The sequence below is a fragment of the Thunnus thynnus genome, chromosome 3 (genome assembly GCF_963924715.1).
Source record: "Thunnus thynnus chromosome 3, fThuThy2.1, whole genome shotgun sequence".
NCBI lineage: Eukaryota > Metazoa > Chordata > Actinopteri > Scombriformes > Scombridae > Thunnus > Thunnus thynnus.
The window spans coordinates 3,340,018-3,360,434 of NC_089519.1; the positions used below are offsets into that span (position 1 = coordinate 3,340,018).

General features: G+C 43.8%; 1 protein-coding gene across 3 annotated transcripts; it reads left to right on the forward strand.

Moving 5' to 3' along the window:
- Positions 1-1,031: 1,031 nt before the first annotated feature.
- ubn2a (ubinuclein 2a) lies at positions 1,032-20,158 on the forward strand. 3 transcript variants are annotated; one of them, XM_067580946.1, is made up of 17 exons: positions 1,032-1,612; positions 2,428-2,544; positions 3,646-3,744; positions 4,584-4,694; positions 6,397-6,500; positions 8,088-8,670; positions 9,303-9,373; positions 9,728-9,857; positions 10,495-10,601; positions 10,969-11,079; positions 11,551-11,694; positions 12,832-12,882; positions 13,021-13,063; positions 13,388-14,902; positions 14,989-15,196; positions 16,417-16,485; positions 18,340-20,158. In XM_067580946.1, exons 1-17 carry the CDS (start codon positions 1,298-1,300, stop codon positions 18,384-18,386), a joined length of 3,825 nt encoding a protein of 1,274 aa, XP_067437047.1. In that variant the 5' UTR covers positions 1,032-1,297; the 3' UTR covers positions 18,387-20,158. The 3 variants fall into 3 exon arrangements, with proteins under 3 accessions (XP_067437047.1, XP_067437056.1, XP_067437066.1); XM_067580955.1 differs by lacking the exon at positions 16,417-16,485; XM_067580965.1 differs by lacking the exon at positions 3,646-3,744.
- The last annotated feature ends 259 nt before the right edge of the window (positions 20,159-20,417 follow it).

Here is a 20,417-nt window from a genome sequence, read left to right on the forward strand (position 1 = left end):
TGATGAACACAGACACTGTGGTTTATACTGAACCAACTCTACTTACTATCCTACTGCTGAAAATTCTCACTGGTGCACCGAACCTGGGGCAGAAAAATCTCCAACAAATACACGATTTTACTCCTGTCAGAGTAAAGTTTGCTGAAAACTACAGTAGCCAGTTGTTTGAGGAAATTACTCTTGTTGTCTTCTCAACAAAAAAAAAAAAAAAACTAGACAAGTTTTTCAAGATTGAGTGCCACAGACAGGAGAGGGGGGGTTGAAAAATAGTAAGAGATGGGTTAAGGTGTTCTTGGTTTTAGATCTTTTCATGGGATTTGTTGACAATAACAAAAATGTAGACTTTCACCAGCCTTATCTTTAAATGAAGGGTACATTGCTACAGGGTATATTGCATAGATAAGCAGTAAGAGGAGAGTTGGGGCCCAGCAGCAAATTTTTGCCTGGGGGCCCCCCTAACAGGTTATTTCAGTCATGGTTTCTGTCCAAAAGAACAGAAAACACAAGGATCCATCTCAAACTGAAATTTAAGCACAGTTTATAATTATGAGCACACTTAAACTGTGTCAACAGGTGGTCATTAGAGCCTGTAACCAGATCAGCTGTGTCCGGGTGGCTAGCTGAGAGAGCCAATCATCTAGCTTCTGTCAAGGATTTGATGTTTGAGTGTGTGCTGGTGCCATTATAGAAAAGTGCACAATTCAGCATTTTCCTGAACAGACAATGAAAGGCATCAAATGAAAGCTGTCGATAGTGAAACCGAGATGAAGCTGTTAATGGATGTCTGGACACACACACCATGTGGTCTGTGCATCCTACTGGCTGTCCTTCACTCAGACACTTTATAAAGGTCATAATAGTACTGATAGTGTTGTTATTATCGCCTGTTGTGACAGAGGCGGGTTTAGGATCGGGGCACACGCTGATTGGACGGGATGACTCCCCCCGTGTCACGATGCTTCCGTTTTGTGCGTACGCGCATGCGCAGCGACCCCTCTCTTCTGATATTTTATTTACTCCCGAAACCCAAGATGGCTCCTGTGAATGTCTCGGTCCCATAGCAAATTGAGGATGCAAGTAGCTGCCGAAAAAACAACTTTTCCCCGACCGTCGCATCCCCTGGAGTTCATTTCGTATGGTGCGGAGGAGGCCCTTACATCCGTGTAGGCACTGAGCAGCCGTCGGGGCTTCGCGAAACCTTCTTCAAGCCACCAATTTGGAGTAGTTTCGCGAAGTAGCTCTTCTCCTCGCTGTCGCTGTCTGTCCGGAGCGAGGTTCAGGCAGGCAGCTCATCCAAATGGCCGAGCCGAGAAAAGTGCAATTTGTCACCCTCTCGGCCTTCGCAGCTGGAGCAGCCGCGGAGTCCAGGAAACGCCGGCTGGAGGATGAGGCCGACTTCAACTTCGGCAGAGCCGGGGAGGTGGAGGCAACGGCGGCGACCGGGGCAGGAGCTGCCGCTGCTGCCAGCAACGGTCGCCTCGGCAAAACCGGCGACAGGGACAAGACCGGAGCCGAGAGGAGGACGACGGTGCGGCTGAACCTGCCCCTGTCCGAGCCCGACGACCGCTCCTCCGCCGAGTTTAATTACGGCGAACTCATCCACAACCTCCAGGTAGGATCTCCCAGTTTCACTAAAACATTACCAGGCCGGCTGAGACTGGAGCCGGAGTTCATTTTTATTGCTCTTGGAAGTGTTTGTGTGGACTTGTCATTGCTAAATAAGGAGGAGGGGAGTGCACCTTGTCCTTCTGTGGACTAGCGTGGTTGTTGAAACTGACCATTAGTGCGACTCCACACAAAAGGACAGCACCAGTTGTGTGTTTTTTTTTTTTTTTTTTTTTTGGCCACTCATCCGTGTGCTTTTTCCAACTTCAGCTGCGCTCTTCTTGACAGTAGCGAAGGGAGACCTCCTGTCTTTGTGCACATGCACAGATAAAGCTTATCTTGTGCTGCTACCTGTGTCCTGTTCACTCAGACTTGCCCAGCAACAGCCCAGTCACACACAGCCATTACAGCACTTGGAAATGCCACATGCAGTTTGGCCCTGTGTGGCTGCGGGTGATAGATAGATGAGAGAGCATTGCTGATGGAGGTACCAGGATGTAGCAATGGGAGCAAGGCAAATGTCAGGGCTGAGACATCAAAGACACTCGCTTCAATTTGCTTCTGTGCACTTTTGGATTATTCTTTTTTTTCTTTCTGTAATGTTGTTTTACATGAGTGGGGAGGGGGGAGAAAAAGTTTTCCAAACCAAAAGATAATTAAATATTTCCTTTTTGAACCAATGCCAACATCATGTTTTGGCATATTTTGAGGTTTTTTAACATCACTCAGTTGCAGTTATTCAGTTATTTTAAGTTTTCTGGCAATCTTGTGATAATGTATTTCATTATTAATGATTAATTCAATTTGCAATATTTATTCCAGGCAAAGAATAAACCTCCAAGTCTGACTTCAGCCCCGAATCCCAACGACCCCTTCAACGATGATGAGAGAGAGCGGCTCCAGGTTGAAGCTCTGGCAAAGAAGTTTGAAAATAAATATGTGAGTTTATTTTTTTAACTTTTTTTTAATCTCTGGATCAAGTGTTTCTTATCAGATCATGTTTTAAATTACAGATCGACTGATACCAGATTTTTGAGGCTGATACCAATATTGATGTTTGAGAATTTAAAAAAAAATCTGATAATGATGTATCAGCTGACAAACACAGACAATTATGAGTGTGACATTTTACAGAAAAATAAACTTGTCAGCGCTTTCTGGTGGACAAACAATGTAATTGCGACACGTTATCTAAATGACCTTACATACAGTATATCTCACATATCTTTGCTAGTTTCTTGTCACTCGTCCACTGATAAACACATCGACAGCAGTATCTGCAATAAGTGAATATTAGCTGATAAGTCGGTTAAAATGACTGTTAGTGTTTGTTTTGGTAAATTGTTATAGTAACATGAATTAAATCTACAGTATTTCATCCAAAATCACAGATTTTCATCAAAGGTTTTTATACAACAGGTGACACCTTCTGTCTTTAGACCCTCGATTCACATTTATAAAAAAAACTCCACAATAAAAACTTAAATTAAGGGGAAAAAGGAGAAACCTGAGGAAGAGCAAGGAAGACGACTGATGTGAGAAGTTGTTTTTGTGTTTTTTACATAATTTAACACATCGTAAGTGTTTTAATAAAGATCCTCTCTTTGTTTGTCTTGAACGGGACATTTTTCAGCTGGAAAATAAACTTTGCTCTCCGGTTGACAAACTCTTTAATGGAGAAACAGTTTCTGAATGCCGTCACACACATCTCTCTGGCGTTTTCTGTAGTGTAATTTTCTTATCACTTAACGGACGACATATATGCTAATATATGCTAATAATGGTACATCTGTAAGAAGTCGATGTGGGCTTATATGTCGGTCAGACTCTTGTTGTTTTACTTTGTTCTGATGTGTGTTTGTGTTCTTAAAATGTCCCTAAAACAACAGACACGTGGAGATAACGTCCCCCCGGAAGTCAGGACACTTTGTCACTCACCCTGATTTTAAGCTCAGCGTTACAGTGAGGTTCATGTTAGGGTTTCATTTGCTTGTTAATGAAAATAAAGAAGATAATCACTGGGTTTTTTTTATTTTTCAGGGCAACACAGGGAAGAAGAAGAAGGACAGAATGCAAGATTTGATTGATATAGGCTTCGGATATGATGAGACAGACCCCTTTATTGACAACTCGGAAGCTGTGAGTACCGTTCACCTCGTTAATAATGACGTGATGTGACAGTTTTCCCAGGGTGTCGCTTTAATTAAGTCAAACATCTCACTTTGGTCTCCTTTAATGACACGTTGTTCTCTTTTCACCCTTGTTATCTGCTGATTTATTTGCTGTCCTCATCGCGTTTCTGACGCGCCGTTCTCTCGTCCTGTCGTGTGGTGTTGAGGTAGACGTTATTCCTCTGTGGTTAAATATTTATTTCCTCGCCTGACGTTTCAATACAGTACATTCACTTCTAAAGATAGACACTTGTCCCTCCTTACAACCAACCGGAGACTACTGTCTAAAACGGTCCACATGACTCATGAATACATACGTGCTGCGAGTGTCCACACAGGGATATGTTGTTGTTTTTCTAGCTCCGTTTTCAGAGTGTATCGCTCTCCGTGTGACTGTAATCGCTGGTATTATGCTCTTTGTATGGATTGTCTGCCATTATGTGATATTTGTTGTTTTGTTTTGATAGCTGTCCTCTCTACACTCACAAATTGGCAGCGCCTGCGTGACCCCGCTCTCTGTTTTGATATGCGCCATAATGGAAAAATGTTTCATCTCTGGCCTGGAGGGATTTTGATTGTTTTTAGTGATTTATTTATTTTGGCGCACAAGTGTCCTTCATTTTCACTGAGCAACAGAGACACATCAGCTGCTTTGTGAAACGTTAACAAAAACACGATCACTTACTCGATAATGTTTTGAAATCCGGAGACGACGTCTGCGTTTTTTTGTTGTGTAAGAGGATTTATTGTTTTCAACATTCCTGTGATCTTACACCACAAACTGTCTTCCATTGTTATGTTTCTCAGTATGATGAGCTGGTGCCTGCCTCTCTCACCACAAAGCTGGGGGGATTTTACATCAACACCGGCACGCTGCAGTTCAGAGCGGCCTCCGACTCCGAGGGAGAGGAAGACAAGGTGAGACCTCCCTAACATAAACATAACAGATCTCAGACCTGCAAAACACATGGAAATGTATGTTTATTTTAGTTTATTTAATTTATTTCCCTCATGGGCCTCGATGTAAAGAGTCCAGGTGAGTGGATGACATCATTATGCCTACGAGCCGACACAATAACTCCCTATATTATCATCAATAAAATCACTCAAAATCAAACCGGGGATGCATCGAATCAGATATCGGCTGGATATGATCCATCCGCATTAAATAAGGTCACATTGATTCAGTCGCAGCGGCTCGCTCGCCCAGATTTTAACGCTACAGCGGTTGCTTCTCTCACATAAAAGTGATCCAATGAGTTCCACACAGTGAGGAATGCAGATTCTAAATTTGTGAAAAAAATAAAGCACCAGGTTTCAGCAGATAGACTGAGTCAAGGTTTTGGAGTCAGATCCTTCAGTCAAACATCCAAAAAAATAAATTATTGGGAAAAAAAAACTATTGTAGGTTTACACGTCCAAAAGCTCCTCAAAGCCATAAATCGATCTTCAAATTCTCTTGGTTACTTATTTTGTAAATATGCTGAGGTAAGCAGGGATTCAGACCAACAACGTTACACCAACGTTAAAACAACACCGCGCGGTGGTTTATAACACTCAGAGACAGATGTTTACAACTATTATTATAACTGTTTTATCTTCTGTCGTGATGATTGTGAGGTTGACAGTGGAAATACTTTGTTTACATCATAAAGTCATCAACCTTCGTGTTTACACGTATGCGATTTGGCCTCCGCAGCATCTTTCTAGATGACATCATCAAGTCGAGCCCAGTTCAACTTTTTTTTTTTGCCAGGTGGCCACAGCTGCATCTGAGTTCACACTTCCTACATAACAGACACTCAATAGTCATTTTGCTCTCTTACTCATCATCTTTGTCATTTTTGTGGCGTCACCATCAGCTGTAGAGTCGCATCTTTTAAAAGGATGCCCATTGCATTGTGGGATTGTTAGCAGAAAATGGTGTCGTACATGCCACGAACGCTCCTTATGGGGACTTTTTGAGGGAACTATATGGTGGATATCATGTGGATATAGTTACACAGCCCTCGGGGGGGTTTTTCTTGCAGGAGGACTCTACGTCGGTACCTCGGCCGAGCTGCTGGACCGCTGCGACTCAAATGAATGACAGGGTTGTGTTTTTTCATGCAGAGTTAATGACAGTCTGAACGTGGCCTCACTTACCTACTTATATTTACTTACTTATTCTAATTCTTGGCTATACAGAAGCACTCATGTAGGAAATCCTTTTCCATCATTCATATACGTATGTAAAAAAAAACCTGACCTGCTTCTCTCAAGTACAGTGAGACAAACGATACCTCGGACATTGTGGACAAATTCATGTAATTCATCATAGAGGTGAACAATAACATGATAACCAAAAGTAAAACTTAACTCACGCTGTCGTAATCGGAACATATGACACAGCAGAATCTCCTCTGTCCAGATGAAATGTCGACACGCTGATTTGGATCGAATCCCAGCATTAGTGAGATGTGATGTAAATCTCTGTCCAACACATCTGGAGCGATGAACACACACACACACACACACACACACACACACAGAGCTCTGCATCTGTTTCTGGACAGGATATATTGTGCAGTGTTGTCATCTGTGTATTTGAGTTTAAGGAGTGTTTGTGCTCGTGTTTCAGAAGCTGAATGACAACATGGGGCAGGTGATAAAGAAGAGGAAAAAGAAGGAGGTGAACAACCTGGAAGAGAAGAACCCGAAGAAGAACAGAGTACCTAAACAAGGGTGAGAATCACGGCGGTATAATAACACCGTCTGTTATTTCTGTGGTTGTCTGGTGTCAGTCGGTGATGCTATACTTCTTCATATAAGCGATTCTTGAGTGTATATGTATTAAGAAGCCCGATGAATGGCTCGTGAGTAGCTGAGCAAGCTGAAACTGCAGCCAATAAATTCTTGTCAGGAATCCATCAGTTTCCACGCATCTGTAAAATAGCCCTTTAAAAACCTAATCTCCCACTTAATCAAATGATTCAGTCCCATCAAGCCAAGCTATTGAAATGTCTGTTATTTTAAAATGTCAAAGATACACAGATGCTGTTCGGTAAATGGACAAGTTTTTCTCCTGTGCTTGAAAAGTTGACCTTTCGGACACTCAAGGACTTTTGGGCCGCTGTGAATATGCGATGACGCATTTGTCCACCCTCTGCCCCGCTAATAATCCACCTCCCTGCGTGACATTACGCTCCTCTGCTTTTTGTGCGGAGCCTCTCATACATCTATCATGAGGCAGGGATGCTGACTCTGACTTGCTCTTAGTCGCTGTGACAAGCCAGCCACCTTCTAGAAAAACGCTCCATTATCCACGCTCAGATAGGCCAAATACTCGCAACATGCCGCCATCCTGAAAACAACTTCCAAAAATAGCAGCAGCTATTGCCATTGTGCCATTACGAAACAGATGATGTTATATATGTGTGTGTGTGTGTGTGTGTGTATGTCAGATCTTTCAGAGCAGACTGCAGGTTAATCCTTCCAAAATCCACACAGTTTCACGCTCTTCCCACATCATCTGAGTCGTCTCTTACAGCATGTGTTGATGTTTACCGCTTACTTATCTGTAGCATGTGTTTCACCTTTTTTCTTAATCTTGTTCTTTCACCTTTCTGTCCCTCTGAAATGTAACTGAAGAGGTTTTTCTTATCTTATTAAGATTTCTTATGTAAGCTGGTGGGTTAAAATTTGACAAAGGGAGCGGGGGGGGGGGGGGGGGGGCCTGCTTCCAGACCACAGAGCCTACATCTCAGATTTGTTCAGCTATTTAAATAGGTCTTGTGTTGTGCCTATTTATGGACATTTCCACCGGCTGGAGGAATACTCGACCAATCAGAGTTTAGTAGGCGGGATTAAGAATGGGGGTCATCTTCCTACATAGCTAGCAAGCTACATTAATGAAAAACAGCAACAGGGATATGGTATGGTGTCACTTGATACTGATATTGATCAAGGCAAATAATCCCCCCCCTCCCTAAAAGAAACGGATGGATGAAGTTAAACAAAATGCCAGTGCAGACTCTGTGTGTGTGTGTGTGTGTGTGTGTGTGTGTGTGTGTACGCTCACCAGCCACTTTATTAGTGCAATTCAATACAGCAGCTCTGCCATAAATTCTACATTTACGAAGCTTATAAATTTCCAGTTTTTGTTGACATTGTCAGAAAGGTGATAATTCTACTTTATGTTTATGTTTGAGGTCGTGGTGGGTGCTGGTCGCGTACTGGAGTGTGTTATATTGAATGGTGTTCCTAATATTTTGTCTACTCTATGAGGGGGGCGAAACGTGTACTTAGCATTTTTGTGTTTTTCTCTAACAGAGTGACAGCTCTCAACCTCCACCGACCGGAGAAGAAGAAGAGGAAGAAGCTGATGAAGGACTCGCTGTACTTGGCGGCCATGCTCCGCCGCTTCACCCGAGAGAAGGAGGAGATGAGGAAAAGAAACCCCACCGTGGCTCACTCGGGCCTGGCGGGAGGCGTGGCTAACAAGCCAAGCCACTCCGCCAACTCTACAAACCACCTGTTAGCCTCTAACTCTACCCACCCGCAGGGCAACGCAGCCAGCAACGACCTCTCGCTGGCAGACCTCACCTCGGACCCCGCCGTGATGTCGCTGCTGGGCTCGGCCAACGAGAAGGAGCTTCAGGATCTCCTAGGCGACCTGGACTTCAGCATGTTGGACACCGACCAGCAGCACGCTATGGCGGCGGCCAGAGAGAACGGCATTCTGGGAGTCGGTGTTCCGACTCTCAAAACAGCAGCAGCAGCAGCAGCAGGAGGAGGAGGAGGAGGAGGTGGCCCGGGGCGAGGCCTGGGATCTTCTGGTGGACTCTTCTCTCCTCCTCCGCTGCCTGGCGGTCTGCCTGCTCCTCTTATTAAACGCATCGAGGACCTGCGGGCGGTGAGTCAACGGTAGCCCGTCTGTAGGCGGCTGCAATTACATGCGAATCCTCTTTTCAGAAGTTAAACAGGAACGCCAATCAGCCGAGGAAGTGGGACCGAATGTTTATTGGTATTGTTTAGTCCGACGAGAATAGTCTCTTCTTAGAGACACGCGGCTCCGAGCTGAACCCTGAAGGGTTTTATGTAACTAAAACAACTCAGCCGGCAGCGCTGCCTTTTTGAAGAAGTTCTTATTTTCTCGTTGCTCTCGTATCTCGGAGCCACAGAGTCAATCTGTAGCTGAGAAATATTTTTCTAGATGGTTGGTAAAAATTTTTAAAGAGAGAGGCAGTCGAACAAGATGATGCAAGTGAAGGATACAGAGGTGAAGAGTGAGGAGGAGGAGGAGGAAGGGAGGCAGAGGAAGAATTGATGGTGTTTCTTCGTGTTTATTCTAAAAATAACATTCGGGGAAAAGGTTGGAGATTTAACATTAGCATTTTCTCGAATTCATTAAAGAAAGTGTCACTTAAAGACTCTTAAAAATTAGCTGAAGGTCGGTGTCTGTAGAGCTGCAGCATCACAGATGTGTATATATATGTATTTGTTCTGTATGTCCTGCTGTGCTGACTCAGCCTTTCTCTCCCACAGGCCTCGCGGCAGTTTGATCAGGAGGGCAGGAAGAAATTTTTCACCCTGGACATGAATAACATTCTCCTGGAGTGAGTAGGACAGCTTTTAAATCACCGTCAGCCGAATCCCAGCTCGCTCTCCTCTCTCCCCCCCTTTTTTTCTGTCTCTCTCTCTCTCAGTCGTTCTCAGCAGATTTCCCTCGCCGCCTCTCCTTCTGTCTTCAAGTGTTTTGTTTCCTCTCTGCTTCTCATTGTCTGCGTTAATCACACGCTTCTCGTTTCCATTCCGCTCTCTCGTTTCTTTGTCCTCTCATTCCTCTCTCTGTATTCCACCATCTTTTTCTGTCCCTCCTATTTTTTTAATCTTCTACTTCTCATGTTTTCCACCATTTTAACTTTTTTTTTCTCCCCCCCTCCTCCTCTCCCTCCTCTCCCTCCTCTCAGTATCGAGCTGCAGGTCCAGGAACAACCTCCTGAGGTGCGTTCAGACATCTACTCGCACATGGAGGCGTTCGTGCCGTGCAACAAAGAAGCCCTCCTCAAACGGCTGAAGAAGCTCAGCCTCAACATCCAGGTGAGCGACGTCTCTCTGCTCTCCGCCAACTACTTCCTGTGTTCTGTGTTTTTATTGCATCAAGCCAGTGATCTTTAGGGTCCCCTTGTGGCTTATCGGGTCATAAATTCATACTCATCTGTGACCACAAAATATTAGCAGTTTACAGTTTTTTCAACACGATAAAGTGTTTTCTTCAAACGTCTCTATTATATTTCTGCATCTGAGCTGCTTCGTTCAGCTCCTCTGTCCAGTTTCTCCACATTATTCTCATCATTCTTTTATTCCGACTCATCTCCACCGCCTCAGCTGTTAATGTGCAGGGCTCTCAGTACAGGCGGACTAGTTCAACAGTCTGAAAACAGACTTCTAAATGTCTTTTGTCATGATCCATTAAAGTTGTTGACAACACACTCCCCCCCCCCACTCTCACTACTCCCTCTTTTATTCTTCCTCTTTATACCCGTCCAACCGTCTTCTTTCTTCTCAACTTTTTCCTTCTTTTGTCGTTTCCTCTTTCTTCTTCTTCTTCTTCACTTTTAATTTTTTTGTCGTCTATGTAATCCTCCGTGCCTCATCGTCTCTCCCACTGACGCTCTGCCTCCATCCTCTCATCTCTCTCTCTCTCTCTCTCTCTCTCTCTCTCTCTCTCTCTCAGGACGACAGACTGCGGACGCCGCTGTTGAAGCTGAAGCTGGCGGTGTGCAGCGTGATGCCAGAGCAGATAGCCAGATATAACATGGACTGCATGGCTAAGGTTGCAAAGTAAGTAGATCCTGCCCTTGTCGTTTCAGAAGACACATGTGAAAAACAGTATATCTTCCAACTGAAAGTATCTCTCGTGGGTTGTTTAAGTGAATCATATAAAATGTCACAGTTTTAGCTACTAGATTCTTCAGTTTGACAGTCAGGTTTCTTCTTCTTCTTCTTCTTCCTGGAACTGAACACTCGCAACTTAGTAATCAGACTGTGTGCAAGAATCTAGTAACAAAGGGAACTGTTTACAGTGTTTACTAAAGTTTATTCAAGCTGTTTATTTGTCTCGGTGTGTGTGTGTGTGTGTGTGTGTGTGTGTGTGTGTGTGTGTGTGTGTGTGTGTGTGTGTGTGTGTGTGTGTGTGTGTGTCCTGTAGGCAGCAGTCAGAGGAGGGCGATAAGATCGGCTCAGAGGAGGAGGAGGAGGAGAAACCGGGGAAAAGGGTGATGGGCCCGCGGAAGAAGTTTGTCTGGGATGACAAGCTCAGGTAATGATCCACAACTGTCAGCTGGAATAACGGCGTGTGTGTTCGTGTTCGTGGTGCCGCAGGTTTGACTTTGTATCTCGACGACTTGTTTGTCTCATCACATGTCTCCTTTTAGTCTTCATCTGTCCTGTCGGTGTCTAATCTAGTAAACACATCTTACCTCACAGATAGTTACTGTGGAGAAAAACAATAGCAGTAACAATCACTCCCATGTGATTTTGACCTAATTATTTACACAACTTTTAGTTCCTGAACTTCACCAAACAAAACCTTTTTAAAGTTTCTGGGAAAGTCCTGAATCATATGTCTGCATGAATGTAGAAACCTCAAGTAAAGACCTGATGAAATGACAAAAACCTTGAGACTCACAACTGCTTTTCACTCAGCGTTTATCTTCACAACAACCCTCCACATGTTCGTCATTACCGCCGACTCTTAGATTTTAATACTGAATGATTTGTGTTTGTGCAGGAACCTGCTGTGCAGCTTGGTGCGAGTGAAGCTGAGCGGCTACGAGATGGAGAACCAGGGCTCTCTGTCTGTGGAGGACTACCTCAAGGCCTTCTTAGAGAATGAGGTCAAACCACTATGGCCCAAGGGCTGGATGCAGGCCAGGTCAGTGTGTGTGTGTGTGTGTGTGTGTGTGTGTGTGTGTGTGTGTGTGTGTGTGTGTGTGTGTGTGTGTGTGTGTGTGTGTGCTCTTGTGTTTATGTGGTATTTAAATAACGGCTGTTGAACAAATTCCTTCTTGGTGATGAGAAAATTATAGAAAAGTCTTCCAGCAGAGAACAATGTAGTTCACCTCACAACTGGGATTAAGTTGGAAACAATAACGTGTGTGTGTGTGTGTGTGTGTGTGTGTGTGTGTGTGTGTGTGTGTGAAATACCAAGAGACAGAGCCACAGTCCTTTTCAGAGTAGCTACTTACCACATGTATGTGTCTTTCTTATTGTCCCAACATTGTTGTTAAATAGCAGCTGATCATAAATGTGTTAATTTCTACAACAATTACTGGTTTTACTGCTGCTACTGGTTTCTTGTAAGTGAGTTGGACTCATTTTATGAGCATATTAAACCTTTATATACAGCAGCTGTGCAGCACAAAGACACACAATCATTAATTATTGTGTGTATATATCGACATACATGTTTAAAACTTGTATCAGGAAAAAAATAGATTCCAATAGATGATAGAAGATAAGAACGTACGATACAACACCGACACAAACATCAGTCTGTTAATTCAGAAACTTTCGGCTCCGTCTTAACACTCCTGACTTCAGAGTTGCTGGAAGCAGCAGCTGCTTGTTATCACTTGTTGTGGTAATTTATAATGTAGATCCAAAGGAAAATGTGATTCCATTTTCATGACTTGGAAAAATAAAATAAAATAAAAAAAGCTTAAGAGTTTGAAGTCGGGAGGTCAGGAACATTTCTTTAAAACTCTGCTTCTCAACGTGATGTCAAAGTGTTCCAACAGCTGCTCCAACAAATATTACTTTTACAAGATTACAATCTTTAAAAAAACACACTTCCAGCTTTAATGTCCACACTGTTCTTCTGTGAGGGTCAACTCGTATCTGCATGAGCTTCTGCTGCTCGTTAATACACAGACAGTTCTGTCTTTTCCACATGTTTCTCCCTGATTGATTGATTGATATCTCCAATCAGCATTAGTTGTAATTGCTGTATAACATCCATGACTGCGATGTTCTGTTAACTCTGGTAACATAGCGGTTTTTCTTTACTCAGGATTCTGTTCAAGGAGAGTCTCGCCGTTCACAGTCACCTCACTGGAAACCTGTAAGTATTTACTTTATCTCAAAACAGCTCATGTTTCCTTAATAACACTCACTACTCTGGGATTTCTTCTCAAACCGAGCTTGAATGCAAAAATGTAAATAGAAAAGGCTAAATATTTGCCTGCATTTTCCCTTTCAGAGTCAAGAGGAGAATGGTGCCCGGACCCAAGGCCAAAGCCAAGGTGAGTCTATGTACTACAGTCTAAACGACTACAGTCGTTTCAAACCCACAATTATAATTTAGTTTGAACTCATTTGCCAAACAGCATTTTCTCTGGAAGCAACAATATAATAGACTGACTGTATCCTCATAATGTGTCTCTGCTTCTCGTCTCATATTTGTTCAATTCTGAGGACAGAATTGCTATTTAGTGTTTATTTAATTTTATATAACTGACAAACTGAAATGGATCCACTATTTAACTTCTATTCATCAAGTCTTATTTAATTATTTCCACTCATTTTATAATTTAAACGACTCTGACCATGTGTCTTCTGTTCTTTAGGAGGGTCCGTGGATCCAAAAGCCACCTCTCACCATGACCTCCACCCCATCCCTGCCCACCTCCACATCCGTTCTGACCTCCAACCGCCAGCCCCTCTCCTCCTCCTTGCCCTCGGAGCCCATCTGTCTGTCGGACTCTCTGGACGAGGATCTGACCGCTCCCTCTCTGGACTCCATCTCCCACGCCCTGGCCCTCCTCACCAACGCATCCAAGGGCTCGGGACCCTCAGACAGCCCCTTGTCGCCTCCACCCTTGCAAATCCCCACCTCCTCTCCTCCCCCCGTCACCCCTCACTACCCCTCAGCCTCTCAGCTCTCTGTCTCGGTCACATCCACAACACAGCAACATTCCCTGTCTAAGGTGGAGGCCGCCACTGGGAATTTGCCAACAACAACAACGCTACTGACCTCCTCTTCTACCTCCTCTTCTACCTCCTCTTCCTCGTCTCCCGCTGTATCCTCCATGGCTCGTGTGCAGGCAGCAGGCCTGTCGCTGGCCTCCAGGACTGCAGATGGTCCCTACGGCCTGATCAAAGGATCCGGCGCCTTGGGCCAAACCCAGAATCAGAGACATGTTACCATGGCATCACCCAATCACAGGCCGAGCTCAATAATGGGCGTAAGTGGCAAGATGCATCCGCACCCTTCCCCGTCACCTCCGAAGCAGCGGCCTCCTCCCACAGCTTCCCCTCTGCTGCCCCCCCATCAGAAGGGCTTTGTTAGCCCCGTGGGGATGCTGGGAACTATGGGAGGACTGGCCAAGAGCAGTGCCAAAGCCAGCGGCATCAGCAGCAACGGCAGCGCCGTGAGCAGCGGCATCACACCTTCTTCCTCCCCCTCCTCCTTGTCCCGCTCCAACTCTACCTCCCACCCCGGCCTGCAGTCCTTCTGCCCTCCCTCCCCAGTGGCCTCCTCGCCATCCCCCACCTCCCACACCTCCCACACCTCCCACACCTCACACTCCTCTCAAAGTAAATCCCACACACACCACCACCAGCCCAACTTCATCACACCCATGCAGGCCACCCTCACCAAGTCCTCCCACAGCAGCAACGCCTCCCCCATCATAAAACTCACCCCTCGGCCTCCGGCGCCCACCCCGCCTCCCTCCTCCTCCCCCTCCCCGTCCTCCTCACCCTCACATCCGCTCTCCCATCAGATGATCCCCAGCCAACAGCAACAACACCAGTACTCCCCCAAAACCCCCAAAACCTTCCGGCCCCCGTTCAGCGTGTCGAGCGGCGGGCAGGTGAAGCAGACGCAGGGCAGCTTCAGCTTCGCCGGAGGCCAGAAAGCTCAGTCGACGACGAGCAACAGTAGCATCAACAACAACTCCAACAGCAACATCAAGGCTGTCTGCAGTCTCCCAGACAAAACGCCCCCGTCTTCAGTCTCAGCCAATCACGGGCAGAGGCAGAGGGTCGTGGGCGGGGCCAACCAGAACTCAAAGGCAGGAAACGGTTGGGCGGCTTCAGGAACTTTGGCCACGTCCTCCACAACGTCACACCTCTCACAGGTTAGTGTTCACGCTAACATGGAAGAAAGCATGTTTCGATGTTGTCGTATCAGACAGTAGAGTTCCGTGACGTCTGGTTTCCGCAGGTATCAACAGCAGGCACTCCGCTCCTGGGCAGCCCCTCCGCTCTGCCCCTGGGCTTCGGGATGTTGGGAGGCCTGGTGCCCGTCTCGCTGCCCTTCCAGTTCCCACCGTTACTCAATTTCAGCCCTCCCGGAGCCCCAGGGGCCGCTGGCATGGGCTCAGCCCCCAGCTCCAACTCAGGATACCCCCTAGCACAGAGCGACCTAATAGGTGAGCAGACACACATCTTGTGAAAGCAGCGATTATAGAGTTTAATCGGTCACTGTAGTTTTAAGCAATAAGTGATAATAATTAACAGGTGTAAAAGGTTCATTTGTTGGAGACTATTTTCAGCCGAGGCTTAAAATAAATGTAGAGCACTAGTGAGAATCTGCAGCAGCTGGATGATGTCTGCGGAGTCAAAATAAACTACAGCGAGCATGTTGACCGAGTGCTAAATAGTTTCTGGATGACAGCGGAGAATAAAATATATCAGAGTACACAGATAACTCGTTGGTTTGAGTCTTTTCATGAGATTTGTTGCCAGGAACATGATTAATGTTTGCCAACACTCTTCTTTAAATGAACTTTTATTCATAGTTACTTGTTTTATTGACCTCTTTAGTTAGAAACATTTCTAATCTTAGGTCTGGTTTTTAACTCATTTTGGTAACATTTTATTTTAATGTAACTATTTGCAGCAGTGATTAAACTGGTTAGAAAACGTTTGTGAGGCTGAACGATTGATTTTTTTAATGAAAAAATTACAATTTAATTTCCTGATACAGCTGCAGTTTTAATATTGATTTACATAATTCATGTCAAGCAGCAGACTATGAACTACTCGAGATTTAATAACTAACACAGTTTAGATGTAAGTTGTTTTTTCTACAAATGACTGGTTGGATAGAAACTTGTCGCACAACAACAAGAAGCAACTTTAAAATGTTTTTCTTTTCATGTAGAAATATGTTTGACTTCGCTCGGCACAAAAGTATCTAATAATATGAACCAATACAACACAAAAAAAGCAACTTTTCCTCTAATTATTCAGCTTTACTGTCTAACGATGGATTTGTGGAAGTAAAATAGGAAGCATTTACATCTCATAGCCTGTGTATGTTGACCCTGTGTGTGTGTGTGTGTGTGTGTGTGTGTGTTGACTGTGTGTGTGTGTGTGTGCGTGCGCGCAGTCACACTGAAATGTACCATCAGTATCTCCGCTGTGCTCTCTCTCTTTTTTTTAAATTTTTAATGATTTTTTTTAAATAAACTGTCTCCCTCCTTTTGTTCTCTCCACATTTCGTGCGCGTCTCTGTCATCTCAACCTTTCGTACTCCGGCGCCTCACTGACGCTTCATCATCCATTTGCATCATATTCTGGCTTTAATGTCGTTGTTGTTGCCTTCTTCCCTCTCATCTGTCCATCCTTCCCTCCCATCTCTCCTCAGATCTGTATAAGAGTCTCCAGTCAGGGTCGCAGGCTGCCCTACCTCCTCACTTGCAGCTTGCTTTCTCAGGTAATCTGCATTCCTCCCTCCTTTCTCTCTCTCTCTCTCTCTCTCTCTCTCTCTTCCTCCATATGTCCGTGTCAAGTCGACTTGTCCTCTGCTCAGCCGCTGTGTTGTTTGTTCTGTAACTCTCTGCTTGCTTCAGTATATTTGGCATGTCTCTGGTTTGCCCTCTGTAGCTGTAGCACAGTTAGAAGCATGTTGTCAAGTAATTTATTCAGAAGTATATTGTTTGTTCAGTAGTGTGTAGAAAAACACAGTGTGATGTACAGATGGTTCTTTGATTCGAGAGGAGCAGTCTGATTAATGTGAAACTGCAACTAATTGATTCTAAATTATGAAAAATGAATCAGAAAGTCTTTGTTTGACACCATTTCTTCCAGTTTTCATGTTGTTGAATCTGTTGCAGCTGCTTCCATGTTTTTTATCTTCATCTCAGGATGAATGATTTTTGTATTTATAGCTGCAGAAAAAAAAAGGTCAAAGAATCATCTGAACTCCCGAAGCAGGAGACAGAAAGTCCAACACAGATGATCTTGTGTGAAACTGCTGATCAGCATCAGCAGCATCATGTAAAAAGCTCCTGCAGCCTGTTGAACCAGTTTAACATGTGATGAAGTGACAGAGTTTCACCGCTCAAATGAAAAAGTGCATCTCAAATTACACAAAGTTGTCAGACTTACGTATCGTAGACAGATTTTCCTCTTCTGTTGATTTAAAAATCTGTTCTAACTCTTGTGACAAACATGAATCCCAGTTTAATAAATACCTGCCCAGTTAAACCACAGATGTGTCAGCTAGCTGAAGTGGTGGTAGCGTCTTCTACCAGTCCAGTGATGTAATTTCATGTCTGATTTAAGTCCTACTGTGTTTGTTCCTCTGAAATCTGCCAACAACAGCTGTTTAAGACGACTTTGCGTCTAAAAAGCAAGTTGTAGCTCATATAAGCAGACAAATACTGGATTTCTGAGGTCGAGAATTTATCAGTCAATATTTTACATTAACACGTAGTTATGAATCCCTTTAATTTACTGAACGCAGCATTTTACATCTGAAAAAATCAACTTGTCAGAGCTCTGGAGACACTGTTTTAATTAGCTTCAAACGTATCTGTGACATGTCTGTACGACAGTTATTATGACTTATTAACTGACTTGATTTGATGACAGTAAGGATTTCTCAGACTGTCCCTTTAATTCCTCCAGATGTATTAGGCCAATGTTGCAGGACTGATATTGATATTTGAGAGTTAAAAAAATCAGATTCAGAATTTTTTTTTTTTTAAACAAATGCGACCAAGAAATGTTTTATAGTTGATAAATAAACTTGACAGATTCTTGTCATCTATCAGCTGACTTAATCTAATTAGCATCAGTGTAATGAAGTGAATTATTAGCCAGAACATGTTTTATCAATGTAAAGTTAGACTGACTGTCAGAGAAGGTGTCTCCATATCAGGGCTTAAAACTATCGATTATTTTCTTTATCTAATCAGCTGACTGTCAATCTTTTTTTTAATTAAGCGATTAATAGTTTAGTCTGTAAAATGTTGTAAACTCATCAGTTTTCCAAAACACGTCAACAACCAAGATTTCAAAAACAGGAAGACGTTCAATTCAGTTTTTACGTCAAATATAAAACACAGAAAAAAGGAACTGCATAAACTTCATAAACTTTAAATGAAGAATTGATAATGAAGTTGATTGACTTTAAGTTTTCTGCTGATGACCTGATGAAGTCTCAGCATGAAGACGTTGTTGTCGTCGTGGTGCAGCAGGCTGTCGGATCTCTCAGAGACGATTTATTATCATCTTGATGTCAAAATCTTTAAAAAAAAAAAATCTTCCGTCTTTTTCCAACCAGATGCGAACCAAAGCCAGAGTGGAGACATGAAGAGGAAAACCCACTGACCAATAAACGGCGCACAGGAGGCCGGCAGACACCAGCTGGGGGGTGTGGGGGTGGGGTGACGTCACAGCCTCCTGGAACACATCCACCAATAGGAATCTTCACTTTGATCGACTGACGCGGCGTGAAGGAGGGAGGAGGAGGAGGTGGGGGGAGGCGGGGCTCCACCGCCTCTTTTTTTAAACGGACCTAAAGGAGAGTCGGTTTATCCTCGCAGTGGCAATGATGAATTAATTTAAGTGTGTTTTCTAACGAATCGGGTATGAGAACAAGACGGAGTGGATGACGAGAACACTTATTTTTGTTCGGCTTATTTTTATTTTCGTCAACATGTTTACATATGACCGACCTTGATCACTGTGGAATGAGTGTGAGCGAGGTGGTGGTACAGATGAGAGTAGTAGTACGCTACGTAATATAATTTGTATTTAAGCTTATGTGGAATAACAGGACTCTTGTTCTTGCAGTACAAAAAGAAAAAAAAAAAAAGAAGAAAAACAGACTGAATAATGAATTTTTATTTTTCTGTCTTTTGTCTCAGATGTGGGAATCGTCGTGTCCGTAGAATTTTATTGTTGGTCACCTCTGCTCCCACTAATGACTGTTAAGTAGTAGCTTAAATGAATATTGATAAATTATTTGTAATTTACACAGGGACAAAAACATGTTATGGTGTGTGTGTGTGTGTGTGTGTGTGTGAGTGAGAGAGAGAGAGAAAGAGAGAGAGAGAGAGCGGTGAGGATGATTTTGAATGTGTGTATGTACATAAAAAAAAACACAATATACTGTTAATTTCTTTCCAGATTATTCTGTATGAATGGGTTATATCCCCTTCTCACAATAATGAGCGAGTGTAAGTTTGATGCCCCTCTCTCGCTCAGTGTGTTTTTGGTGCTGTTTCATCACACTGGACCTTTTCTGGAAAAAAGACTTGAATTGAAAAAGTTTTGGGCTCCACTTCCGGCGAGAGGAGCCGCCTGTGAGAGAGGGGAGAAACGTCAAGATTGTAGCCTACTTGAATTGTTTTTTTTTTTTTTTTGTTTTTGTTTTGTGATTTAAGATTTTTTTATTTACCTTCTCTGCTTATTGACTCGAACCAACTTAATATAACACAACGCCTTAGTTTGTATTGAAAAAGTATGAAAAAGATCTATGCAGGACTGTAAAACGCTCAAAATGCAAAAGTGCAAGTCGTCGCTTGGCTTTCAACTTCTACTCAACTTGTCAGTGCATTTCTGGAGTTGTGAATGTTTGTAGATGTTTATTATGTCACTCGAGACTCCTTTTTTTCTCTCCCGGTCTTAGAGATACCTTCCCTCTGCTGAATACCTCTGTTAACAAAAAAAAAAAACGTTCTTCCTGAGTCTCTCGCTGGCCTCCCCGACTAGACCCCCCCCTCCCCCCCCCCTGCCCTCCTCCATGTGTGTCTGACTGACCGGCTGCACCGAGAACGACGCCAAAGATTGTTCTGTAGCTCACTAAGATGGGGTGCACTGGTCAGAGTGAGTGTGTGAGTGTGTGAGAGAGAAATTACTCTGACATTTGACCTAAAATGTAAACCCATGAGTGTCAACGTGTGTGGTCCTGCGGGATGTCATTGTGAAGTCATGTGACTGGAGCAGTGGGTGACACCTTATAAATTGTGCTTTCTTTTTCGGGGTGGGGGGGGGGGGGAGGATAAAAATGATGACATTTCGTGGTTAACTGGTTACTTAATTTGGTCTTTTTGTAGATTATTTTTGTGTGTCAAATTAAACAAAACAGGTGGTTTTCATGACGACTCTTCTGTTTCTTTCTCCGTCTTTCTGCCGCAGTGCAATGATTGATCATTGATCATTGATCAACATCTTTATGTCACTAAATTCAGACCCTCTAATAAATCTGCTGCTGCTCATTCTGGTCAATCAGATTTGAAGACTTCTAGCAGCCGTAATATCTGCTGTGATTGACTTCCTTAATCACACCGAGTCCAACTGTTGTCTTAATATTTCGGTAAGTTTAACGTTTCTTGATTATGATACCTGTCCTGTTCG

Excerpts from the sequence above, each read along its gene's own strand:
- ubn2a (XM_067580946.1), top strand. The coding sequence starts at position 1,298 with ATGGCCGAGCCGAGAAAAGTGCAATTTGTCACCCTCTCGGCCTTCGCA. Across the intron at positions 4,695-6,396 it reads CCGAGGGAGAGGAAGACAAG|AAGCTGAATGACAACATGGG; the intron begins GTGAGACCTCCC and ends CTCGTGTTTCAG. Across the intron at positions 11,695-12,831 it reads AAGGGCTGGATGCAGGCCAG|GATTCTGTTCAAGGAGAGTC; the intron begins GTCAGTGTGTGT and ends TTCTTTACTCAG.